Source organism: Mustela erminea, chromosome 5 (genome assembly GCF_009829155.1).
Source record: "Mustela erminea isolate mMusErm1 chromosome 5, mMusErm1.Pri, whole genome shotgun sequence".
NCBI lineage: Eukaryota > Metazoa > Chordata > Mammalia > Carnivora > Mustelidae > Mustela > Mustela erminea.
Genome location: NC_045618.1, coordinates 5,095,468 through 5,121,840, shown reverse-complemented (window position 1 = coordinate 5,121,840; position 26,373 = coordinate 5,095,468). Strand labels below are relative to the sequence as shown.

At 54.6% G+C, this 26,373-nt stretch overlaps 1 protein-coding gene and 2 long non-coding RNA genes across 7 annotated transcripts in view; all 3 read right to left on the bottom strand.

Annotated features, from left to right (window-relative positions):
- Nucleotides 1-6,178: 6,178 nt before the first annotated feature.
- Nucleotides 6,179-7,087, bottom strand: LOC116592044. Its single transcript, XR_004286283.1, has 3 exons — nucleotides 6,948-7,087; nucleotides 6,594-6,803; nucleotides 6,179-6,408 (listed from the first exon to the last, which is right to left on the bottom strand). It is a non-coding gene; the product is annotated as an uncharacterized LOC116592044 (long non-coding RNA).
- Nucleotides 7,088-7,651: 564 nt separating this feature from the next.
- Nucleotides 7,652-22,450, bottom strand: LOC116592041. Of its 2 annotated transcripts, none has more exons than XR_004286280.1 (3): nucleotides 21,614-22,450; nucleotides 11,839-11,950; nucleotides 7,652-7,778 (listed from the first exon to the last, which is right to left on the bottom strand). It is a non-coding gene; the product is annotated as an uncharacterized LOC116592041 (long non-coding RNA). The 2 variants fall into 2 exon arrangements; XR_004286279.1 differs by lacking the exon at nucleotides 7,652-7,778 and adding an exon at nucleotides 8,840-9,093.
- Nucleotides 22,451-24,886: 2,436 nt separating this feature from the next.
- Nucleotides 24,887-26,373, bottom strand: part of BLM (BLM RecQ like helicase) — a 128,332-nt gene continuing 126,845 nt past the window's right edge. For 3 of the 4 annotated variants that reach the window (XM_032345485.1, XM_032345486.1, XM_032345487.1), the window contains one exon: nucleotides 24,894-25,908. In XM_032345485.1, coding sequence (XP_032201376.1) covers nucleotides 25,731-25,908 — 178 coding nt within the window. In that variant the 3' untranslated portion in view covers nucleotides 24,894-25,730. Of the gene's footprint in view, nucleotides 25,909-26,373 lie in introns of all 4 variants that reach the window. The other variant, XM_032345488.1, reaches the window with a different exon arrangement.

Sequence of the window (26,373 nt, the reverse complement as noted above, 5' to 3'; positions counted from 1 at the left end):
GAACAAGGTGGAGTGGAGTCACCTATCAGAGCCAAACAAGACTATCCCAGGAGGAAATGCAACAGAGACCTGTGAAACCATGACAAAGGTGCAGCAAAGCCAACCTTTGTCGGGCCATATCCCCACATTGCCAGACACGTCCCAAACACCAGCCACAACATTTGGAGTTCCATCATTAGAGAGACCTAAGTCTCTGCTTTTAAAATGCACTCCTGGGGGGGGGGGGGGGCACCTGGCTGGCTCAGTTGGTTATGTATCTGCCTTTGGCTCAGGTCATAATCCCAGGGTCCTGGAATCGAGAGCCTGCTCAGTGGGGAGTCTGCTTCTCCCTCTCCCTCTATCTGCCTCTCTCTATCAAATAAATAAAATTAAAAAAAAAAAAAGCACTTCCTGCAAAATGCTCTCCACCACTGGAGTGGTCAGGCATTCTTCCACATCGGCCACATAAACAAGGTCCGAGTTTACATGTCAGCCCTGAATGGGTCCTAAGGCAGTGTGAGATTTGGCCATGTGGGTGTTTAGAAGCAGGGGCACTGCCAGGAAAGAGAGCAGCCTGCAAGCCCTGTGCTCCAGGACAGGAGTCCCCAGAATCAAAGAGGTCAAAGATAGCAGCGTGACCTCACAGGTCAACCCCAGTGCAGGTATTGGAGCAAGTTATCTGGGGCAGGAAGTGGCTATGAGAGGCAGGAACCAATGCGAAATCCCCTCTCAACAGCTGCGTAATTTCTCCAAGGAGCCTGTCTTCACAGAAATGGGGTTACTGGGGCACGTCACCTGTGGGGAGCACTTGGGGAACTCCTTGAAGGCTCACTTGGGACAAGACACTTGGGGGACCACAGGTATGGCAAACGCACGGCACATGTGCTACTACTTCTTTATCCTTTCCCATGGCAGACATTACTAATCCATCACCACACAGCTGTGGAATCCTTCTCTCTGCCGTGTTCCAGACAGTCACTGCTAATCTATCGGCACTCACACGCGAGGTGAAACATGATGGCTATCGCTGGTGGAAGGGCCATCTGGAAGGGGGTTGATGGGGGGCAAAAGATTTCCTCAGATGAGGAAATCAAGGCTCAGGGAGAAAGGGAGACCTGGCCAAGCTTATGCTGGACTTCAGTGGGGAGAGGTGCGTCTGGAGCTCCAGTCTCCCCGCTCCTCACCTGGAAGCTGTCACCTGTGACTGAACAGTTGGTTCAGGAGACAGAGCACATGCATATGTCCCCAGTGCCCATGTGCCCAGTGGAAAAAGTCGTTCTACTCTACATGTCAACAAGGGCAGAGAATGTGAAATCCCAGGCTGCTTGGGTTGACCTCATAAAATTTGGACTTTCTGGGCTCCATGAGTCAGCAGGGCAGCAGTGGGTAGATGTTGGGGAGGCCCTGTGCCCAGAACATGGCTGCTGTCCAGATAGGTCCATTGGAGCCTTAGTCCCTGGTCTGTGTCCAGGGCAAACTCCCCAGTAGGCTCAGGCAGAAGGAGGGGGGCCCAGTCCAGGGGACAAGTCTGCTTTAGGACGACCCCCGTCCTGGGCAGGCCGTCTCTGCTCCCTTGGCCTCAGATGCCTGATCCATCCATGAGGAAGATGACCCATGACTTCACTTTGCTGAGGCTCAGTTTCCTCATCCATTAAATGGGGATAATGATACCTCCCTGCTGGGATGTCACAAGAAAGGGATGAACTAACACTGTAAAGTTCTTGGCTCAGTGCCCTGCACACAGCAGGTGCAGAGGGAGGGCTGCTGCAATCACCTGAGGACTTTTCTGGCTGCCAGAGTCCAGCCTGTGACCCACACCTGCCTGTGGGAAACAGGCCATCTCACTTCGGCTCTGTACTCACCAGAACTCACACACATTGGCCGAGCTTGGAGGGTGAGAAAATGGATTTCTCCTGCATTTGGGAAAGGGCAAGAGGGAAGACAGTGCCCTCTGCAGAGCAGCCCAGGAGTCCCCAAACAGCTGCCCCAGTTGCCCACATTCTGTGGCGGAAGCTGTAGACAGGGGGCCCCTTTCATTCCCAGAGGGAACTCCCCATGGTTCCCATTAGCTGGGGACTGGGCAGGCAGATCAGTGACTCTCCTGCTTGGAAGCCGGTTCTGGCAAAGAGAGGGTGTCACTCTGCCTACCTCTGGCTTCCCAAGAGCCCATTCTCAGTGACCTCAGCTCACCTGTTCCCACCCACATCACACAGGTGACGCTGGGGGACAGGGTCCTTAGTGCCAATGGGTGGGAGAAGGAAGAGCAGGCTTTGCCTTGTCTCTAATGTTTGAAAACACAAAAGTGGCCATATTATAATTTTAAAAGAAAAAAAAGTGCCTGGTTATAAAACAGCACGTGTCCATGGAGTTTACAGGTGCACACTGAGCCACAACTAGAAGGAAAGACAAGGGGAGGCTGAGAGCCGTTGTCCAAGGTCGGGACTGGCGGATTTTTAGTTTCTTCCCTGGGCCTTTCAAGCTTTGTGACTATGAACACGATTTGCTTTTATCGTCAGAACAGTAACAACAAACCCCATTCCTGTTAAATGATGACCACGAAGCCTACGGTTTAGGGGTCCGTGGCGAGCGGAGGGCAGATTTCCTCGAGCCACCCCGTTCCACCCCCACGTAGCTGGTGACCCTGAGGCAGGAGCGGGGCGCCACCCCCCCACCCCCGCCCCCGTGCGCCCCGAATGGTGAGATCTGGTCTGGCCCTCAGACCGCTGGGAGGACACCTCTTCCCTCCTGCTCGGGAATCAGATCCAGCCCTCTCAGGTCCCCCAGTCCTGAAGGTGGCAAAGGTCCTGCCAGCCGCTGGGGGTGGGCGTGGGGGGGCGGAGCTCTGGGCTTGGCCACACCCCCAGGGGGCCCCCGACTCCCTGCCTGCCGGGAACTGGGCCAGGCGGAAGGACCCGATGTCAGGCACCAGTGACGTGTCCTCCACTTCCTTTAACCTGCCCCACTGCTTGTGCTGCTGAGTCAGGGTCCCTTTGGGGACTGACCAAAGGATGTGACATGACACAGCAGGATGTGGCGATGCTCCGGGCCGTCCCCGGGAGCTGGGCAAGAAGGCCTAAGGAAACTGAGAGCAAGAGCAGAGACAGGAGGCGCCTGGGTGGCTCTGTCGTTGGGCGACTGCCTTCGGCTCAGGTCATGATCATGGGGTTCCTGGATGGAGCCCCGCGCCGGGCTCCCTGTTTAGCAAGGAGCGTGCTTCTCCCTCAGCCGCTCCCCTCCCGGCCCACTGCTCTTTCCCTCTCTAATACTTAAAATCTTAAAAACAAACAAACAAACAAAAAAAAAAAACCAGAAGAGACATTGTGTGTCCCCACCCATAGGACCACCTCCTGGTTCTAGAGCTGGTTCTCTGCAGTGTCTTCTCTTGGACCTTGGCCCCAGGCCTTCGTGCTTCCCATGCCCCTAGCAGCCCCTGGTGAGGTGCGGGTGGTGGTAAGCGCCAGCCCACGTCTCTGGTGCTCCCTGTTTCATCGCTTCTACTCTAGAGACCTCCAGGGCTTGGGAGGTTTTCAACGGGAGACAGATGCTCTTGGCATTATGGGGGATAATTCTTCATGTACAATTATTCCCTGTGTCGCAATGGCCCCTTTCCACTAGATGCCCAATCACAGGGCCGTCCTGACATGTCCCCCCAACCCTACATTTCCAGACACCCCTAGACGCTTAACCGACGGAGCCACCCAAGTGTCCCATGAAGAGATTTTCTGAGAAGGGACAAAGATCATCTGTCCAAACTCCCAAACCAACACCAGCAAGCACACACATCTGGGCTTTTCCTGGACCATGGTTTTCTGCAAGAACTACTGAGTGTTGGGTCCTTGGTGACCTGAAGACTAACGCACTCCTAACGTCTACACGTGGGGAAGCAGCGACACAGAGACTGAGTCACTCACCTGAGGGCCCTCGCCTGGTAAGGAGCAGAGGCAAGATTCACACACGGACGGTCTGGGTCCAGAGGCCCCACACGTAACCACTGAGCTAGGTGGACTCTGAGTGCCCCGGGACTTTGGCCTGAATGCACTTTCCTTCCCTTGAGGGGAAGTTTCATTCCCTCCATCAGATTCTCAAAGGGTTCACAATTGAATAAGAGCCCTCCTCCCTTTATGTTTTCATCCCACTCATTTTACAGGTAATAAAAGTTAACCCCCAAGAAGGAGACTGTCTTGCCACCTTGGTGACCAAGCTGAGATGATCAGTGGGCCTCGCCCGCTATTCTGTCCCCTCCCCCTGCTCCTTCCTTACAAAGGCTAGGATGGGTGCAGTAGCCTCCCCGTGGGCCTCCCTGACTCTTGCCCCACGGCCTGACAGGCTCCTACTCAATGCATGGTGTTACTCTGCCTCAACTCATTCCAGCTCAAAATACTAGTATTTTCTTATGTCTACTATCTAAAGATGGTCACAGAAGTCTTTTCAGTCCAATGTGGTGTGAAACCTTGCTGTGTTCCCACAGAAAGTGGAGGCCATTTCCCCTCTCCTTGAACCTCAACAGGCCTTTGTGGTGGCCTTCCTGAAGCCGCTGTGGGTGGCAAGGGCTGCTAAGGCTTCAGCCTCCCTCTCCCCTCCAGTCTCTCCTGACCTTTAAACCCACTGCCATGGTGCAAAGACATCCCTGTCTGGGTCCTGCGGAAGCTCAGGCCAATGCCGAGCCAAGATCTCTGCTGATCAATCAGCTCACGGTGGTGAATGGCCCTCTGGATTCCAGCCTCTGCCCTAAATCTTCCAGCAGAGTCCCCAGGTATGGTAGGGCAGGCACGGCTGTCCCCTCCGGTGGACCCTGTCCAAATTCCTGAGGCCAGTTACAGCTATTACTTTCTTGAATGGGAGACCCCTACCAACTTGGGCTCGGGAGCCATGGGGGCTGCCGGATGCCCTGGAGTAGGGGAGCACAGTAACCACCACCAAGCTGGCTAAGAGCGAAGAGAGCGCTTCCCAATCTGCCCCCCTAGCTATGTCTGAGGCTGGGGTCCACATCTGGTAGGGGCAGGTTTTTGTTTTTTTTTTTTTTTGAAGGAAAGAGAGATGCAGAGGCAGAGGGAGACTAGATCTAGTTCTAGGGGAACTAGATCCCAGAACCCTGAGATCATGACCTGAGCCAAAGGCAGACATTGAACTGACTGAGCCACCCAGGTACCCCTTTTGTTTGTTTCTTTTACCTTTTGCCAGTCTGATGGGGGAGACAGAATATTTTACTGTTGTTTTAATTTGCATTTCTCTGAAACCAGCAACGGAGAGACTCTTTTCTTAAATGGTCCTTGGCCTTAAAGGTTTCTTTTCCTGTGAGGTGTTCGCTCACAACTTATGCTGAATTTTCTGTTGGGTTGGTTTGTCCGTCTTTTTGATTTACAAAAGTCCTTTACATATTTTGGAAGCAAATCTGCTACTGGTTGTATGTATGGCAAATACTGCCTCCCAGACTGTGGACATATCTTATCGTCTCAGTTATAGTATATTTTGTTGAAGATTTGAATGTAAATGTTATCAGGCTCATTTAGTATTTTCCTTTACAGCTGTACCTGGGATATTCTTCCTTATTAAGAGGCACCATGGGACTTTCCAAGTTGCTGGCTGTATCCCACTTCTTGGCTTTAGCGCTGGGTGCAAAGCTGGGTTCGCTTTGGGAAATTTTATCGACCTTGGACATAGGACATGCACTTTCCCTTATTCATGTAGTAACTTACAAAAAGTTTATATAAAAAGAGAAATCATGGGGCGCCTGGGTGGCTCAGATGGCGAAGTATCTGCTGTCAACTCCAGTTGTGATCCCAGGGTCTTGGGATCGAGCCCCACATCGGGCTTCCTGATCAGCGGGAAGCCTGCTTCTCCCTCTCCAGCTCCCTCGATTGTGCTTTCTCGTGCTATCAAATAAATAAATAAAACCTTAAAAAGAAAAGAACTCATTCCTTACCCTGAGGTGATAAAAACATTCTGCTAGATTTTCTTCCAAATGTATTGCACTTTGGTTATCCACAGGTAAACCTTGAATCTACCCGCAGCTGTGCGTGTGGTGTTGGGTAGGATCTAATTGCACTCTCTCCCTATGGGTGACCACTTGTCCCGACGCCATTTGTAAAACTCTCTTCCCCCCGTGGGTGATGCCTCTCTGTCACGTAGGGAGTTCTCCTTTGCACACAGTTGTACTTCTGTGCCCTTCTTCCGTTCCCTTCATCTCTTCGTAGCCTGAAGCCAAAGCTGGTGGGTTTCGTTTCTTTAAAAAGCTTTGCTCTGTGGTAGGATCCAGGGGAGGACGCGCAGGCAGGAGAGGGTGTGGTCGGAAAGATGCCGTGACCACGTCCCCCTGAGGAGTGGAGCGTGGCTGCTGTGGGAGCCAAGCCAGTGGCTGGGGGGGTGGGGGCAGGGCTGGGAAGTGGGCTGAGGTCAGCTGCGCAGTGGAGATAAGGACGACAGGATTTGCTGTGAATCAGAAAAATTAGGACGGAGGGGGACTCCTTGGTTTTCAGGCAGAGGCTGGCAGTGCCATTTGCTGGGCTGGGAAGGCCTGGGGTGAAGCTGACAGGTAGGCCCTCGAGAGAGAGTCCTGATAAGTGACTGAGGGAAGGCGGGAGGGGTGGGGGTAAGGGTGGTCCCATCTCACTGACCTTTGCATCCTCCAGGGGGCTGAAGGACTGCCCTCCTGGGCAACTGCGGTAGGCCCCCCAAGCAGGGCTGTCATTGCTGTGGGAGGAGAGGGACATCTTCCTTGCCCGGGTACTGGTCCCTCCCCTACAAATGCTGGCTCAGGGCCAGGCCTTCCAGGCTTTTGGTCCCAGGACACTGGTTCTTGGAAGTCTTCCAGTCCCACGGGAGGCCTGGGGAAGGACAGAAGCAGGCTCTGTGGGGTTGGCTTTGTCACCTGCCTCCCTGCTCGGTTACACATGGCCTGGGTGCATCTCCGTGGTATTTTGGGAGCCTGTGCTATTTGCCGGGATGGAGCAAGGATCCCTGGGCTTCACCTGGGCGTGATGGAAGCATCTCGGTGGAAAAGCTGATGGCCTCCGGCCTCCGAGCCTCTGCTCCTGGGTGGGGGCTCAGACCTGGGCGTTTTCGACCAGATCATTGCTCTGTTTACAGTCTGCTGCTGGCTCATCATCCCCAGCTGTTATGAAAACACCTTTAGTTCGTAAAACGTGGAAATTGCATCTGAGCGCTCCAGCTGAGTCATTTCTCTGAGCAAGCCTTTAGCTTGGGCAACATTTTTGGCCAAGCCTGGGGCGGGGCTCTGTGTGGGCCTGGGTTATGTGGACAGCCCCAGGTGGCCTGGAAGTGCCACTCAAACCCCAGAGCCCGAGCTTCCTTCAGCGAATTGAGGCCCATTTTAAGTCCCTTCTTTGTTTTGTCACCAGGGTGGCTGAGGAGAAGGAAGGGGCCCCTGGGGTCTCAAGTCTCCAGACAACTGGGGGGGGGTATGCAGAGCGAGGAGGCCTGGCATGGAGGGGAAGGGTAGGGAGAAGCTCAGCTGGTGGGGGAGAAGGCCAGGCTGGGCCTGGAGCCGGTCTTGTCCGAGGGCCTGCGAGCCCTTGGCCTGAGGCCCTGTCCCTCCCACCACAACCCTGGCCAGAGGTGACCTTCCAACTGGGGCCCAGCATGACTTCTGGACAGGAAGGAGGAAGGAGGGCGGTACAGAAGAAACCTGTCTTTACTAAGCACCTATTTCATGCCAAGCCCTTGGCTAGCTCGTTCTTCAGCCTCGTGCCTGGTCCAAGAACCTTGGCCGCTCGCCAGCTGCAGGCCCTTGGGCCTGAGTGTTCTGTCCTCTCTGCCTTATCTTCCTCATCCGGCCTCAGCTGTTGTGATGGTCAAGCGAGATGGTACAAAGACAAGTCAATAAATGAGTTTTTATAGTGACACGGCTCACATTTACTGTGTACTCGCTCTACTGGGCTCCAAGCTGCAGGTTTTTCTTGCAGAAACTCATGGAACCCTCCCAGCAACCATGAGGTGAGTTCTTTTTTTAGTCCCATTTTACAGATGAGGAAATGGAGGTGCAAAGACATCGGGTCACCTATGGAAGGCCACGGGCGCTCGGACACAGGCAATAGGAATTTATGTGACACTGCAGAAGCCCAGGCAGTTGGATGAAGCTGGTCTTTCTCAATGTGAATTCTCTAGAACCCTCATCTTTCCTTCATTTTAAAAGTTACTTCACCGGGGTACCTAGGCAGCTCAGCTGGTAAAGCGTCTGCCTTCAGTGAAGGTTGTGATTCCTCCTGGGATCAAGTCCCAGGTTCAACTCCCTGCTCAGCGAGGAGCCTGGGTCTCCCTCTGCCCCTACTCCCCTGCTCATTCTCTCTCTTCCTCCCAAATAAATAAATAAAATCTTCTAAAAAACTAAAAAGTTGCTTCACTATCAGATAAGCATGAAAAACACTGGAACACTGCATGCTCCTTCTAAGACATTCCCTGGGAACGTGGATACACTAAAGGTTCTCGGAAGTGCTGCGGTTAAAAGGGAAAAAGCAGACAACTGGTTTGTGTTTAACCCAGCATTTCGGAGCTTGTTTGCTCTCGGAGCCTTATTTCTGAGGAGCCCTTATTAAGATCAAGCTTGAAGCCTGCACATTTCGCCAGCCTGCATGCAGGTTTTGGGCTGTCTTATGGGGGCAGCCCATGGACCACCCTGGTTCCAGAGCCCTGTGTTTCTCCTTTGTTCAATCATTTCGTTCACCTATGCCACATGCCTTCTTTTTATTTTTTTTTAAAGAGTTTATTTATTTGAGAGAGAAAGAATGAGCAGGGAGCCGGGGAGAGGGAGAAGCAGACTCCCCACTGAGCAAGGACCCCCAAAGCAGGACTCGATCCCAGGACCTGGGGATCATGACCAGGCTTAACTGACTGAGCCCCCCAGGCACCCCCACCTTGACTACGCACTGGCATGATGGGACATAAAGACGCGACTTTGGCTTTAAGAATCTTGTTAGACTGACAGGGGAGACAGGGCAGTGTGATCAGAAGTTCAAGGGCCTGGGGAGCCCCAGTGGACAGCACCTACCCGCTATGGGAGCCAGGGGTGGGGGCACCTCCTGGACAGGAAGTGGGCTCAGTTTTCAGGTGAAGGACGTTGGGTGGTCAGGTCAGGGTTGCAGGAAAATGAGTGCATTCCTGCAAAAGCGAGGCCTTGGTTATCTAAGACTCTAGGGATACCTCTTGGATGATCTGATTCCATTCTAATCAGGCTATTTTACAACTCTGCAAGTTGTAGATAAGTAATGCAAAACCACTCTTATCTATAGACCTGCGGACTCCGAATTGTCCTGCAGAATGCCAGCGGGCCTCCCCCTCCCCGCTTTTGCCTTCATTTGCACATTCCTGATCAATAAATGCCTCTGTTCTTCAGATTCTCTTGTGGACTGGTGAGACCGTGTGCCTGGTTCCCTCACTGATTTAGGGGTTTAATAAACTTTTTTTTTTTTTTTTTTAGGATTTTATTTATTTGACACAGGGAGAGAGGGACACAGAGAGAGAGAGAGCACACAAGCAGGGGGAGCTGCAGAGACAGAAGGAAAAGCAGGCTCCCCGCTGAGCAGGCAGCCCAATACGGGGCTCCCTCCGAGGACCCTGGGACCCTGGGATCATAACTGGAGCCGAAGGTGGACACTTATTAAACAACGGAGCCCCCCAGGCGCCCCCGAGTTTCATCAACTTTACCACATGTTCATTCTTAAATGACAGTCATGATTCCACCTCGTAAGAGGATAACAATAAGGGGCGCCTGGGTGGCTCAGTTGTTAAGCGGCTGCCTTCAGCTCAGGTCATCATCTTAGGGTCCTGGGATGGAGCCCCACATCGGGAAGCCTGCTTCTCCCTCTCATTGGGAAGCCTGCTTCTCCCTCTCCCACTCCCTCTGCTTGTGTTCCCTCTCTCGCTGTCTCTGTCAAATAAATAAATAAAATCTTAAAAAAAAAAAAAAAAGAGGAAGACAGTAAGAGGCTCCTGGGCAGAGAGACGCATAGGCCAAGACCTGGCTTTGCTCTCGGCAGCAGGCCATGCGGAACAGGTGCCCTGTGTCCTTGTCACAGCGGACCACCAGGAGCTGCTGAGATGGGCTAAGTGTCCAGGCCCCACTCGCAAGGGGTGGAGGCGGGGGGAGGAGATGAAAGGCGCGGGGCTTTGGCTGTCAGGTGATGTGGGCATCCACGGGGGGCTGCTGCACTTGGTGTTACCTTGACCGGTGTGTCTGCAAGGGAGCTAGCACATCTCTGATGCTGCTGCTGAGGCCGGTGAGAAGCCCTGAGGGAGCCCCTCTGCTCCCCACGATCTGCTTCCTTGTTGGGATTTGCAGGACCACCTATGCGCCCAGCCCAGCTTTGTACCTTCTGCAGCTGGAGCTGGAGCCCAGCATGGGCCTCTGGCCCAAAACAAACAAACAAACAAACAAAAAACAAAACCCCAAACAACCAACCCACCAGCCAAGCCTGCAAAAGATTGCCTGGTGGGGTTCCTGGGCAGTCTCTGCGGGATCCACTCTGGGGAGCCTGCTGGCTCTGGAGGGAGTGTTTGTGTCCATCCCTGGTGAGGGGAACCCTTGAACCCACACCCTCCTCATGTAAGGCCCAGCATCCCACCCGTGGGGCCTTGAAGAGCCCTTGGAGGGTTTCTCCTACACAAGGGCAGAGGGACATAGGACAAAGGCAGACCTTGGCGCCCTGTTTGGCTTAGCAAACGGCTGGAAGTAACCTGCGTGTCCAGCAGTGGGGGATCAGCGAGCCCGCGCACCCATTCAGTGGAGTCCCCGGAGCTCTTAAAAAGACGAGGTTCCCCAGAGTGTTCTCACACAGGAGGGGCAGCTCCTGTGCCCCACTGTGCAGGCACTGGCCCATCCCCCACCCCAGCCAGGCACCCCACGTCCTTCAGAGCACCCCTGCTTGGTGTCGCTCCGGCCCTGGCTGGAGGAGTGAGGAGGAAGATCCTTGATGGTGAGCCTGCTGGGCCTGCCAGTCCCGGCGCTGTGGCCTGGAGCGACCCCCACACCACAGTTGGCCTCCGTATCTGCCTCTGTGCAGTGGAGACGACTTAATAACCTCCCCAGTGAGAAGAGCACCTGGCCTGCAAAGCAGGTGTTCAGTAATGGGGACTATGACTTGAGTCTTGCCTAGTGGGAACTATGGGGCTGCAGAGCAGGGGCAGGGCCCAGAATCGTCTGCCGCGGAGCCATGCCCTGCCTGTCACATGCTCCGTGTGAAGGTTATGGGCGTTGAGCTGTGGCTCCCCAGCCGCCCCCACAGCAGACGACGTGCCCCCGAGAGGAAGAGTTCATGCTGGTGTTTCTGAGGGAGGAGGCGCATCAGGGGACATGGCGGTTGACAGCCACAGCCCTCACCCTCGCCTGCCCTGAGATTCACGGGGCCCTGCCAGCGGCGGGGGTGACCTCAGCTCCCCCACCGGCGCTGCAGTCACTCACTCCGTGAAGAGACTGGGTGATGTGGGGCAGCTCTGCGGGAGCTGGTGGACACTGTGGGGGCGGCGTCTCCAGAGGCTCTGGGGAACGTGGGGATCTGGGCTGGAAGTGGTGGGGGGCTGAGAAGGGAGCTCCCCCGGCTGTCCTGAATGCATGACCCCACGGCCCCCACAGACTTTTAGCTGGCTCCACAAAAACTAGACTTCCTTTCCAGCTAACTTTTTAGTCCTCTCCTTCTCTTACTGACTTGGGTGATTCTTCTTTTCACTTCCCCTTCCTTCTTTACGCTCTTTGTCATTCTTTTAAAAACCTTAAAAATGCAAACTATGTTCTTTATTTCTTTCAAGGACCCTATGAGGAAAACTCTACTGTGTCCCTATTTTTCAGATGAGGAAACAGCCAAGTGAGGACAAGGGCCCTGCGGGTAAGAGGTGAAGGGCCAGACTCACCCGTGTACCTTCCCGCCTCCAGCTGCTGGGCCCTCGCAGGTCACTGGGCCGCAGGAATGAGCAGAGCCACGTTGGCCCTTGGGGAGCTCACAGCTGGTGGCAGGGGCCTGACCTGTGGGGTTGGGAGTATGTCAGGGAAGACTTCCAGAGGAGGAGACCTGGGATCTGCGATGAGGGAAGGAGGCTGGGAAAGGGATTCCGGTGATGGAGAAAGCATGTGCAAAGGCTCAGTGGTGTGGGAAAGGGAGCTTAGGCCAGTGGGGCTAGGGTGAGGGTGTAAGTGGAAAAGGGCAAGAGTCAGGGTTCCGCTCAGAGGAGGTGAGAGTAGATGAGGGTGATGGAGTCAGATGGGGCTCAGGGGCCTCCAAGGCTGAATGGAGGCGAGCCTTGACCGGCAGGTGTGTCCCAAACACTTGTCAAGGCTGGACTGAGCCCCCAGCTGCCTGGGTCCGGTGCCAGCTAGAATGAGCATCTGTTAGGACATCTGGGTGACTCAGTCAGTTAAGCGTCTATCTTCGGCTCAGGTCATGATCCCAGGGTCCTGGATGGAGTGCCACATCGGGCTCTTTGCTCAGCGGGGAACCTGTTTTTCCCACTGCCCCTCCCCCACTTGGGGTGTGTGTGTGTGTGTGTGTGTGTGTGTGTGTGTGTGTGTGTGTCTGACAGATAAATAAATAAAATCTTAAAAAGAAGGAATGTTTATCTGTCTTACGGGCTTAGGATCCCACACCAGGGACAGGAAGACAAGCTCAAGGATTCTTCCAGGCAAGAGAGGCTGAATTCCTTGGGGAGTGGCTCCCATTTTCAGCTCTTCGCAGGATTCAGCTGCCTGGGTTGGGACCTGCAGAGACCCTGGGTCCTCACATTGCTTCCTGAAAACCTTATTCATACTAAAGTGTCAATGGCTCCAATGAAAAGTAGCAGTGCTCAACACTGGCTGTCTAGAATCATCTGATGTGCGTGCGCTTTTAAAAACAAAAATAACATTTGCTTATTCTCAAAAAACCAAAATGAGTGATACAGGAAAGCACGAAGAAAGCAGCAACCTGCACATCCCCATTAGAAAGCCGGCTTCCTGAGGGCAGGGTCATGTGTGTTCTCTGCTGTCCTCCCAGCACCTAGAACTTCCTGGCACAGAGCGGCTGCTTAATATAGCCCACTCCAGGCTTCACACTGGGGGGATGTCATCTATACACAGAGAACTTTGGAGGGGTAAAGAGGGGCCGGTGGATGGACAGGTAAATAGGTCCAAATACTTTTAAAAGTTGGGATTGTACCACACCTGCTGGATTTAAAACTAAAAGCAATTTTACTTGAGTTTAACAGGAAAAAACCCACTGCTGTAAAAACTGCTGAATCTTAGATAAGTTTTTACTTTTCTCAGAGGTATTCGTTCAATGACGAGGGCGCCTCGGTGGCTCAGTGGTTTAAAGCCTCTGCCTTCAGTTCAGGTCATGATCTCGGGGTCCTGGGATCGGCCCCCACATCTGGCTCTCTGCTCAGCGGGGAGCCTGCTTCCTCCTCTCTCCCTGCCTGCCTCTCTGCCTACTTGTGATCTCTGTCTGTCAAATAAATAAAATAAAATCCTTAAAAAAAAAAAAAAAGAAAAAAGATGATGAAGTTCATCAAGAGACTGGAGTCTTGGGGGAAAACAAGAAATGCTTCACTTGGGCAGGTGCCCTCCTTCCTCGGGATGAAAAGGTGATCACCTGCCTTACCGGTCTTCACTCTGTTCCTGACTACGAATCTACTATTTTCTCTTTGGCACGGTTTCTAACACTTTGATTCTGCTCTGCAGCCACAGTTCTCCTAGTATCTCGGCTTAGTCCTGTATTTCAATGGATTCCATCCCCTTTTTTTAAAAAGCACATTTTGTCCCCGGGGTTTTGCATCAGGAGGTCATCTCCTGGTTATACCAGGAAAAGAGGAGAAAGACTTTGAAATGGCATCTCTGCCCCTGAAAACAGCCTACAGCGGGGAGGAGGTCCTGTAGTTAGGAACCTATGCCTTTTGTCATTTTGGAGCAAGTCGAAGTTGTAGAAAACTTAGCGCAATGCAAATGGTTCTTGTTCAGAGACATGAGGACAGATTCCGTGCAGGGGAATGCTGCAGACGGCTGCCCCATGGCTCGTCAGTTTCGTTCATGGACGCACATTCATTTCCGGACCCCTTAGCTGCCTGTTTGCGTGTACTTGTTCTAATTATTTAACGAGTTAAATAAAGTTTTTGACATGTGTTCACTTTATATTGTAGGAGAGTCATGATTTTACCCTTAAAAAAAAAAAATGGTTCCTTTTAACTTTCAGCTAGGTTTTCACTGCTGAATAGTTGTGTGTTTTCAAAAGAAGGCTCAGGGGTGCTGTTTTCCCTGATCCTTTCCATGTTGTCTATAAATCTGAACCACCTCAGTGGGTGCAATATTTTTGGTTTCCCCCTTTCCGCACAACTTTGAAGACTAAGCTCCCTTGTCTTCTGGAATTGAATGTTGCTGGGGAAAAATGAAAGGCCAGATTGATTTTTTTCTCCCCTTGTTCATGACTTGGGTTTTCCTCCCGGGTGCCTGAACGCTTGTTTTCTCTGTCCTTAAAGTTCAGTAACTCCGGACGCCTGGGTGGCTCAGTTGGTTAAGCAGCTGCCTTCGGCTCAGGTCATGATCCCAGCGTCCTGGGATCGAGTCCCACATCTGGCTCCTTGCTCGGCAGGGAGCCTGCTTCTCCCTCTGCCTCTGCCTGCCATTCTGTCTGCCTGTGCTCACGCTCTCTCTCTCTCTCTGACAAATAAATAAAATCTAAAAAAAAAAAAAAAAAAAAAGTTCAGTAACTCAGCGCAAGTCGGTATGTTCCTAAGGGCAGTTACCCTGAATCCGTCTTGTGCCCTCTCCTTCTCTAAATATTCTTGGGCTTTAGCGGTTGGATCATCTACTTCAGGGAGCCAACCCCTCTCAGGCTGGAGGCTCTGGGTTCCATCATGACCATCTTCTCTGAGTTCACAGTGATTCCTTCACCTTTCTCTCTATGCTGTGGGTTTGCTTTTTAGATGTGCGTGCTATGCTGTGACTCAGTTTCTCAGATGTGCCGTGGTGCTACTTGGGTCCTCCTGTCTGCAAGCTCCCTCAGGGTGTCCTGATGTGGTTTCTTGACTCTCTTCTTGGTGCTCTTCTAATATTGGGCTCGGATTCTCAAGAACTTTTCCTCTGTCCTGGGGCTGCTGGTCTCAGGGAAGCTGCCTTTGATCCTGGGTGCCTGCTTCCTTTCAGCTTTCATGCCCTCATGTGATTTCCTTCCCCTTCCCGGCAGTTGGCAGGGTGGTCTGGCAAGTTCGCTTCATCTGTGGTTCGCTGAGCACACCCTGCGGTCATCCTCCTTGCAGCTGTAACACGGGAAGCGGCCTGCGTCCCTCCAGGACAGCCATGAGGGCTGAGTGGTTTTCAGCTCCCTTTTCAGGAGCCCGAGGGTGTGGGGACAGAGTCCTCTATGGAAGCCGCCTGGCTGGAGGCTATGCGCCTTGTCTCTGCTGCCATCCCCTACGCTCTCTGCACCCAGACCCCTGCTCTGCCCAGCTAGGATGGTGTCCCTGACCAACCACGGGGCAGCCTGGGGTCCATGGAGGATCCTAGAGGCCACGGCTGTGGAGACTCTTCTTGGTTTGTTGGCCATTCTTTTCGTAAACTATTTGTCCCGTTACTCATGTGTACGGCATAGGGGAGCCCGATCTGTCCCCTCGCTCTGCCCCCCAAGGTCTGAGTTCCTCTCCTACATAGTGTCCAAAAAAATGCCAGTGTCCAGGTCCTGCTGTGCAGAGGCCCCGAAAGAGGCTGCTCCTGTGGGTCTGGTGGGACCTCTGCCTCCACCCGTTGTGGTGGGGGTGTCTAGACCTGGGGGCGAGAACTGCTGAGTCATCTACCGGGGTCATTTGCATTTTGGTCACATTAAAGGAAGACAGCTCAGATTATGTGAAATCACGTGGCTCTGAACGGTTCAGTTTTGGAATGTCTAAGTGGGCGGGCAAATTGGATCATTCGCTCCATTGGTGAGGCCTCGGAGGCCCAGAAAGCAGAAGTGACTGCCCCAAGGTCATACAGCAAGCCCTCGACGGCAGGTCTGAAGAACTGGAAATGCCAATCCCTGATGTGGGGCCTGGGGATCAGGGTAGCCCACCTCTGAGGGCAGGAAGGTCTTCGTCAGTGGGACGAGGAGGCCCCCCTTCCCATCTCCTGGCCTCGCAGAGAGGAAGTGGTTATGGCCCTGGTCCTGGGGAACTGTGGTCATGACCTTCCTTGGGGGAGGGTGGCTGCCCCAGGAGGCCTGCTAGCAAATCCCAGCCCTCCTGGAAGGAGTGGCCTCGCTTCCTCTCATGCCTGCCCCCACCACATCCCCCCCACTGTCCTGACAGCTGTGCTTTCAGCGCAAGCCAAGGGCCCTGGTGAGGACCTGGGGCCAGACGGCAGGTAGAGCGGGCCTGGTAAGGAAGCAGCAATGGAAAAGGCAGGGAATCTGGGATTAGTGCTGGAGAGGGCTCGGGTCAGGCCCTTCTGAGAGAGTCCCCTATCTGCAAGGGGAAGGGAGTGTCAGAGCAGTCAGGGCCCTAATTGGGCCGTGCAGCTTAGTGTTCTGACCAGGGGCTGGGCCAGGACCCTCAGGGTGGTCGGACGGAGACCCTCGGTGTATCTTGGCTATCTGACAGCCCCTGGCTCTGTGCCTGCCGCACCCACCAGCCTGCTGGCGTCGGGCAGCCCAAGGAGAAGCCCGGGACCACCCCCTTACTCCTTCCGTGGCCCTCCACGGCTCAGCTGGCTCAGGAAAACAACAAGACCCTCTCCACAGGGTTGGGGCGAGGATTAATTCCTGCAAAGGCACACAGGAAGCAAGGCTCTCGATAACGGAGCCACCGAGCCCAAAATAGATCCATTCCACAAGGTAACAAGAAATATTTCACTGGAGTTTTTGTGAGGTGATAGGGAAAAGGAATCTCACTGTTCGCCACAGAGCTGCAATTTAATTTCTCTCTGGGGACATTTCTGACTTTCTCTGCTAAATCCTGCCCCTCCTCCTCCTCTCCTGCCCCCCACCTATTCCCAGCGGCCCTTCTACCATGCAGTCCCAGCGCTTTCACTGGGAGAGGGGGGCTCACGGTGGCGGCCCCCCAACTGTGTCCCGGGGAGGGTGTGAATCACAATGGCTGCAGCTGGCGCCAGGCTCTGGCAAGTACACGGTGGGGACTCTTTGGGCCCCACCAGACACAGGAGGACCCGGGGAGGGAGTGCCAACTCCGGCCTCAAACTCAAGCGCTCAGGCCCCAGCTGCTTCCACAGCGGACTCCGAACACGTTCCAACCCCACTGGTGGGTTTCCGGGCTCTTCTCGGCAACCCTGGGAGGAAGGCGGGCCAGGCAGCCACTGCCAATTCCTGCCCCAAGAAATTCCATTTTTCAGATGAGGAAGCAAGACCAGGAGAAGTCGACGAACACAGGCGCCGAACACCCCTCCACGTCTGAGGGTGCGGCTGCCCAGCCATCCCGCTGAGCACGGCAGCTGCTGGGTCTGTGAGGGGAGCAGGCCCGCCCGCCTTCCGCAGGGCCCATCCCCCGGAGACGGCCGCAGCCCACCTTGTTATTAGAGCCAACTGTCTTCATACATTTTTGCCTGGGATTAAACTCCTCCTTTGCTCTCACCATTTTGCTGTGTTGCTGTCACCATTTTCCTCCCACTTTGGAGGAAGCCTGGATCTCAGGGAAGGTCGGGCGGGGCTGAGGGGTTGGCTTGGGGGAGGCCCTGTGTGTTCCCCGAGTGGCGTAGTGTCCAGGCAGCCTGGCGAGGATGTCACCCTCTCTGAATCAGGTCTCTTAAACTGTCAGGCGGGCTGGCCCCTTGGACAACCTAATGAGAGTCGTGACCTCTTTCCCAGAAATCCGCGCAGACTCCCAAATAAAAACTTACAAGTTGGGAGTTCATACGTCCTCTGCCATCTCTCCTCAGGTTTCCCCGGGGCTCCTGGTCTAGATGAAGGCCCCCTACGTTACGGGGTGCTCTCTGCCAATCTTTAGAACCCCAGAATCTGGATGCTTATGATGCTTGGATGGCTGGGGGTGGCCATGCCTGAAGCAGGCATCTCTGGGAGAGAACAATTTTATGAGAGGATTAGGCTGAGAATGGCTTACCCCACTGATTGAGAATGAGGTCCACATAAGTCACCAGTCAACTCTGGCACAGAGAGGCCACAGACAAGTAGATAGAGGAGGTCTTTGGTGGAATGAGAACCCCCCCCACCCAGCGAGGGCCAGGCACCGGGCTGCACGCGCTCATGTGTTGTTGCATCTCCCTAACCACCAGTACCACTAGGTCACACTCTTCTGATCTCTCGGAGGCAAAGGAAAGTTCAGTTAAGTTACTCGAGGTTGTGCAATATTTTGACCCAACCGGCGGCCTTTGACCTCAACTCCTCTGACCCAGGAAGCTGTGACAAGTCGTCCTTCCTGTGAGCTGGGGATGTACACAGCCAGGGGAGGCCGGCCGTGCTCTGTTCTGAGACAACTCTGTCCCCAGCTCTGTTGGATCCTCTTGGGTCTGGGCAAAGAGAGCCGGCGCCAAGTAAACACCGAAATGGCGTTTCTGGAAAGCCTCTGTAACACACTGGCGCCCCGGCCCTCTTGTCTGAGAGTCCCCGATGGACCGTATCACGAAGTAGCGTGGCAGGGAGACAGAACTCCGCTCTCAGGCAAACTTGGCCGGTAATGTGATCCCAGTTGACCCCACAGGCTGGCAAGGCCTGGGAAATGTCAGCTTACACTCGTTCCCACCGTTTCTGAGGGGGTTTCCTTTGCCCCCGGTGCGCTCTGCATAGCGCCTACTGGGAATGGCAGGTCTGCGGCGGCTTCCCCGCTGTGGAGCCACAGGTGAAGGGGCACTTCGACGTTGGAAGGGGCTGCAGAGCCTGGCTCTCTCGTGACCCCTGCAAAGGGCTCCCCCGAGCAAGGCTGACCCGCTGTCACCTTCTTAAATCCCCTCCGGACGGTTCTGCCCCACCTGACAGCCTCGCTCAGCATCGTAGATGGAGGGAGCTTTGTCATCGCCAGAAAGCAAGAATGAAAGAGGAGAAGGCCCTGGCCAAGGCCCAGAACTCAAATTCGCAGCAGCCAGGTTTATATCCACCCTGGGGACTGACCCTCTCCTCTACCTGAGGCCAGGGGATCTCAAAAAGTGGGTTTGGGGGGAGGCTGGTGGCATCAGTGTCACAGTGTCACGGGGACGCTGGTCAGGACTGCAGACCTTTGGGCCCCGCCCCGATCTTCTGAAGCGGAAGCGCTTTGCACCAGCCCGAAGCGATGCCGGAGCCGGGAGCCACCACCCTAGGCCTCTGCCTTCTCTGCTGCCCTGTGGAGTCCTACACAGGCGGGAAGGACTCAAGTTTGAATTCCCGCCCCTCCCCAGAACCTTCCCCACACGTCACGACTCCAGACATGTCGCAGAGACTAGGGAGCTGGAAACAGAGGCCGGTGATGGTCTGAATCTTCCCACACGGCAGAGCAAGTATCTCCAGATCAGTAAACGGGGAAATCCGCTAGTTCTCGGATACCCAGAAACATCCACGAGCACACACGACAGTGGACCTCAGCGAACAAGGCCAGCTGAAGGGCAACTTGCACTCGTCTTCGTGAAGCTGGCAGGAGCGCTGAGGGCAGAAGCCTGGAGGGACGGGCTTGCCACCTGGGCTGATGGATTCTACGGTTCGGCAGACCCGAAGCCCCTGTCCACAGCGTCCTACCTCATCCTCCCATGAAGAGGGCGGTCTGGGCAGATGCCTGTACAGTGGCCCTCTTCATCCACCCATCCAACTGTCTACCTGTCACCCACCCATCCCCCACCCAACAAACGTTATTAGGCACCTGCTGTGTGCCAAGTTCTCCTGCCATAACCCCAGTCTGGGGGCAAAGCACAAAGCTAAGGCAAGGACTGTGGAGGGAATGGTGGGACGTATGGGAGGGGGGTCCTTGCAGGCTGGCTGGGGTTCCCCTTCCCACTCCCCCTGTGCAACACCTGCTCCTCGAGTGGGAGTTCCTGCTGGGCTCCCTAAGTTCCCCTAAGCAGGTGACCCAGCCCAGGGTGCTTGTCCCCTTGAAGTGAGGAGGGCAATCGCGGGGAGAAGGGTCACTTTCTTCTCAGAAGCGGGTTCCCGGGATGGCCCTGTGAGCCTCTCACCCTTCCCAGAAGGTGAGGAAAAGAGAGCCAGTGGGGCTGGAGGAGCCCTGGGACCCCTGGCCTGAGGGCTAGGCAGCTATTCAGCCTCCCCCCGGTCCAAGTCCAACCCCACTGGTGCCAGCTGGCCCGGTGGTGCCCTGGGAGGGGGTGGCAGCCCATGGCCCCACTGCTCATTCCTACCCTACAGCCCTTCCGGAGCAAAGCTAAACCCAAGGTGGCTGAGTGGCTGTGTCCTTGCTTTGTTTGATTATAAAAATGATACAGAGCTTGTTTTAAGTCAATCAGTTCAGCAAAGTAAAAGTGACCACAGTCCTGCCACTTTTACTGTTTTGGTCAGCAACCTTCACACACACACTCTCTCTCTCTCTAGTAGCCGTGCTGTTCTTGTAGCCTGCTTTTAAGAAAAGGAAAGCTGACGTTTACAAGCTGTATGGCCACTGAGCCCTCCCCCTGGGGCCTGGGGTTCCGGGGCGGGCAGTGGGGCAGCAGGGACTCACAGGGAGGTGGGGACACCTCATGCTCCCCAGCAACCGCTGTGGGTGACTCCCCGGGCCCATGAGCAGTGCGTTCACCACATGCTCTTCCATAAAACATATCTTAGCACAGAGCTACATTTTTTTTGTGCAGGGGTGTGTGTGGCCTTTGAGGGAACACTCGCCGAGCTTGTGGGAGGCGGCGTGGGCAACAGAGAGGACACAGGCGCACGCACATCCCTCACACCCCGCACAGCGGGGGAGATCCCGAGCCCAGGGGCCCCAAGTGCACCCTCCAGGCAACAGTGACCTCCTGCTGGGGAGCGGTAGGGACTGCTGGAATCACGCACACATGCGGCCATCTCTCTGGCGTGTCATCCGAGCATGTCAATAGCCCCTGCCCATTTCCCCGCCTTGGCTGGTGGGATCGGTCTGCTCCTGTCACCTGTGACCCTGAAAGTTGCCACGGTCTCCCCCCGTACGAGCAAAGGCCTACTGCCTGTCTGTGGGTGTCCAGCTCACCTGCTCTGGTCTTTCCTGACCCTGTGGTCAGAGTCATTTTTCTAACACTCACATCAGATCATTGCTCTCTCCTGCTTCAGCACCTTGCCTGGGCTCAAGACCACGCATGCTCCTTGACTGGGATTGTGTGGACTGGTGTCTCTACCTCCCCTGGCCTGTCCTGAACCCGGGGGAGGCCCCCAACCTGCCGTGCTCTGTCGCACCTCCAGCCCTCACCCACAGTTCCCTTTGGCCTGGGGTCTCCTCCTCTTGTTCTAATCTCTTCCTCATTTTTCAGGGCTTCAAATTCCCTTCTCGTGCCCCCAAAACTGGACTAGGCCTCCCTGGGGGCTCCCCCGGCACCCCACGTACTGCTCTGTTCTCCTCCTCCTGGGGCACGAGGGACTTTGTCTCCCTCGGTGACTTAAGTTTGCCGATGGCTGGGGCCATGCCCGAGTCTTGGGATCCGGGCAGCACGGGTTTGCGGAGTAGGGGACCACAGCAGAGCCCATCGCCACCGTGGCACACAGGGACCCGGGGTTTCCTTTATTGTGCGGATGAGAAACAGAGGCTCAGAGAAGCCAAGGAGCACGCAAAGGTCACTCACCTAGCGTGGCAGGCGCTGGGTGGCTTTGGCTGGGTGCCGAGGAGCTGGCGGTGGCAGAGGGACTGCGGTCCCCATGCTCGTGGTGCACGTGCAGACAGTGAGTCGCAGCAGTGCTCGCGTGGGCGACTTCTCTCTGGCACTAACTGTTAAACCACAGCCGCCGCAGGCGTTCACGCTTCTGTCTTGAGGTTAGAAGGGTTACAGCCTCCCGAGGGTCACGAGAGGCGCGAGGCCCCTCACCGGGGAGGCCCAAGGGTGCTGGGTATGGGCAGCACTCCAGCCGGAGGGCTCGGTTTCCGAGACGCACTTCCTTCCTGTCTGGGATTCAGTCTCATGGCTGCTCTTCAGACCCTTTCTAAATCCGCGAAGGTCAGCTGGGTCAGGGTTCCCAGCTCACCGCCCTGCCTTCCACTCCAGGGTTCGCTGCTCTGGCTTCTGCCCCATGGAGGGAGTTCTCTCTGCAGGAGGCAGGGACCTGCATGCTCCGCTCTGACCCAGAGCTGGGCAAAGGGCCAGGGTCTGACCTTCGTGGGGCCTCAAGGCTCCTGGCAGGAACTGGGGACATGGGCCAGGACAAGCTGACGCCTGTGGCCTGTGTGTATGCCAGGCCCTGTGTGGGACCCAAAGGGATGGAGGCCCAGTGGGGTGAACTCCAGCATCCTGCATAGCCCTAGGGGTCATCCGAGTCACCAATGGTCGCCAGAGGTCACCGAACCTTCTGTGGGATGGTGGAAGCTGGGAGGACACCAAGAAACCCAGCCTCAGGTCCCCATCCTGCTTGAGGGATGCCTCCCCTCTCCAGGGTTCTGTGGCCTCAAGTCTGGACTTCTGTCTACCTCTTACCCTGTCCTCCCCCAACAACTAGGAGAATAAGGACCCAGCAGCCACCCCAACCATGGTGGGGTCTTGTTCCCTCTCCTCCCACCGCAGAGAACACAGGTCTGGTGAGGAAAGCCAGTCTGGGGGTGAGAAGAACAGAATGAGTGCTTTCTGGAAAGCAGGAGCTTTCTCAAAGCCAGGGGCGCAGCAGCTCTAGCGGTGCTGCCCAGCTGCAGATGCTGAGGCCATGCCTCCCAGCGAGAAAGGGTCTGGTCAGGGCTGGATTCCCCTGAGCACGTCCCACCAGCTGGCTTGTCCAAACCATCTATGAGGCCACGTCGGGGCTGTAGCAGCTGCACTGAGGAAGCAGTGGCCGCTGGAGGCTCCTGGGGACTCCACCCTGCCTTCACAATGGACCCACAAGGCCATGGTCTCTCTGCCCAGATGTCTCTGCCAGGGTGGGAGCCCAAAGCTGGAGACCTACGAGACCCACCCGAGGGTCAGTGGGCCTCAGGGGCTGGGAGCAGCTCCAAGTCACAGAAAAACAGTTTCTTAAGAAGAGCAAGGGGCCCTGGACCACAGCCTCTACTTCCTCTTCTCCTGTTCTGGAGAAAAACCGCAGCTCAGCTGTGCTGGCTGATAATTCTGCAGCCCTATCCCTGGGGCCTGCCCCCAGGGGTCTGATGTTTCAGCAGGTAGTGGCAGGTGGCCCCTTGGGCTTTGGATGGAAAAATGGGGTTGGGAGAGGAGACTGGATTGTCCAGGGAAAAAGCAGGACCTGGATTCCTTACAGCCTATTGCCTAAACGGGAGCACTTGCAGGAATGCAAGGGAGCGCTCTGGATTACTACACCAGGATGGCAAATACAAACGGGGACTTGTCAGGGCAAACCAGGATGGACCTTACCCTACTTATCACCACTTCCTAGCTGTGTGGATTTGGGCAATTACATAACCTCTCTGAATTGTGGTTTCTGCATAAAAAAGGCTAATACGTGCCTGCCTCCCAGGGCTGTTGGGAGGGATTAAAGGAATGAATTAAATTATGTGAAAATTCCTGGAACAGTCCTTGGCAGAGAGTGGGTTTTGCGGGTCTGTTCTCTTTCTGTGAAGAAGTAGGGTCCCTGTCCTTAAAAGTAAGCAAGGACCTGTCAGCTTGTTGAAGTCCTCAGGGTGGGAGAGGAGTCAGACTCTAATCCTTCCTGTGTCCTCCACAGGGCTGGTGGGGAAGGCGGTAGAGCCCCAAACCCCTCCCACGCTCCCCACCCCCAGGCCTTCCTGTACCTCGGGAGGGTGGGCCAGCGAAAGGTCCTAGGCTGGAACTCTGGTACACTTGTCTCCCACCTTCCTTCTGCTCCATGGTGATTTCTGTGCACGGAAGCCCCAGGAGGGCCTGGTGGCTTTGCTGTCACTGGCTCTCTCTGGCTGCCAGGGGCACACAAAAAAAGTCCTTGTGCTTCTGTTGTCCTGAGATTACCCCACGTGGATGCCGGGGCATTCTACCCCTAACCCCCGCCCCCCAACCCTCCAGCAGGGCCATCTGAGAAGGCTGGAGGCTGAAATGGAGGCCACTTTTTTCTGTGCCTGTTCCTGGGGCTCGATGAACTGACCGGAGCCTGTTCCAACCCAGAATTTCTAAAAAGAGGTGGCTGTGGGGCCCTGCTCTGCCACTGGACCCTGTGCTGGCCTCAGGTTCCCGCTGTGAGGTGGGGTTGGGCTTTGGGTTAGAGTTAGGGTCAGAGTCAGCTCTGTCCCCCTCAGCACCCCACTCCTGTGGCTCCCTCTGCACCACCCTTCTCTGCCCCCTGGCCCTGAGGGCCCCTGGAGATAGTGGTCTCCAGGATCTGGGCAGAAGAGGCCTCTCAGTAAAGGAACTACTGAGGTTGGAACCAGAAAATGATCCACTGTCTCTGGGCAGAGCACCCCCCCCGCCCCCGTGCCCCCAAGTCGAAGCTGCCACATGTGGAAGGATGTGACCTCCTGCCAGATGCCCTCATGCATCGCTAACACTCCCAGGTGACCCTGTGCCGGGGACATTGTCCCAGCAGCCTCAGCCACAGGCTACTTTGTCCTGTGTCCTTTCCTCATCCAGAAAAGCTTCTTCAGGCTACTTGAGTCAGAGCTTTCTGGGAAGATGGGTTCTGTGAAAATGTCAGCTCTGGAAGATATCTTGAGAGAACAGGGCACAGCGCTCAGCAGACTCCGGTCCGGGCAGCCTCCTTCACTCAGTGTGGATCCCAAAGCCCCAGGTGACAGACAAGGAAGCCAGAAGGTGGTGTGCAGCTAAGGCCTGCCCCTCACGGTGGGTGCAGGCTCCACGCAGAACTGAGCCGGTGGGCAGAGGCCACAGGGCTTCCAGCCACATCCCACTGCTGGAACTTCCACCTGGGCAGAGCTTCCTGTGTTCCACTCTCCTGACTGAGGTCCAGAAGTGGGATGCCAAATAGGTCACCAAGGTTACTTACAGCTAAGATGCGACAGGTCTCAAAAAACAAGGTACTAGAGCTCCAAAAAGAGGTGCTAAAATCCCACATTAAGACTCTCTGGTCCATCAGCCTATACGCGGAAGGTCTTCAAAAGTGAGGCCTCCCTAGTATTCACCGTAAACAGCTCCTATAGTCTCACCAGTCAAACGTTTGGCCGTTCTCCTGTTGGCCCCAGATTTTGAGATATTACCCAGTGTTGACAACTTAAGAGGCAGAAGAATGGCATCTCATTGTTCTAATTTATATTTGTAACTGGGGAGACTGGGCGTTTTTCACATATTTGTGGGCCATTTGTACTTCTTCTGGGAAGAGCCTGTCATAGCCTCTGTTCATTTTTCTACCCAGTTCGTTTTCTTTTCTTTTCTTTTTCTTAAATGATTCATACAGGTACTCTGTATTATGGATATTAATTCCTCGTCAGATATTTTTGTTTTCTCTGTCATTTGTCTTTTAATTTTGTTTATGTCACCTTCTGCAGAGTTTTACAGTTTCACCATGTCCCATGCGTGTCTCTTCCTGCGGCTTCTGTGTTTCATGTCGTGCTTAGAATTTCTCTCACTGAGATGATTCAGCTGCTGCTTCAGACGTTCTGAGAAACGACAGCCACAAGGCTTGCAGCGGCAGCAAATCATGCTTATTCAAAAGAAAACGTTTATTTTAAAAATAAGAACTGTCACCCTAAGCATTTATTTAAATATTAATAGTTACGGGTAAAAATTATAAATGGTCTAACAAAACTAACAGCTTTATGGTCACAGATGGTGAGATGCTGACAAACAAGAAATAAGATCTATGTACATTGAGATCTGGTTGTTATGAGAATGCATACGAAGGCTTAAGAAAAGGTCTATTTATAGGCTTTGGTGGAGCCATAATCCCCAATCTTCTAGGGGCTCCTGATGCTGCTTGAGAACCAGGCACAGATGACTGGGGTCCAAATACGTTGGAGGATCTACTTTTAGAAGATGTCCTTCTGCATGCGGTGGACCCCCTAAAAGGTGACAAAGAAAATCAAAAGGTTAAATAAAACCAGAAGTGAAGAGTCCTGCTCTCAACCTGCGCAGAGTTCTATCATTAGTCTGTGATTTTCCTCACTCTTCCGCGTCTCCGTGCACTTCCTGCCTACAAATGCCCCGTAAGTTTCCTTTACGGTTCAAGGAATAAAGGACTGCTGCCCTTCGCACAATTTTGTTCTCAATTTGTCTCCTTAAAATGGCAAGGGTTGTTTCTTAATTTGGGGACTTGAGACAGACCCCCTGTGCCTGCTCTCCACCCCCACTGCTCACAGCTAATGATAAGACATCCTCCCTCTGGACAGCAGAGCCCAGATCCACAGTCCTCGATCTATTATGACCAGGTGAGGAGGTGAAAATACTTTGATTTAAAGTCCCAGATGCTCGGACAACAGACACTGTGGAATTACAGTGCTGGCGCAGCTAAGAGAAAGGTAACTTTG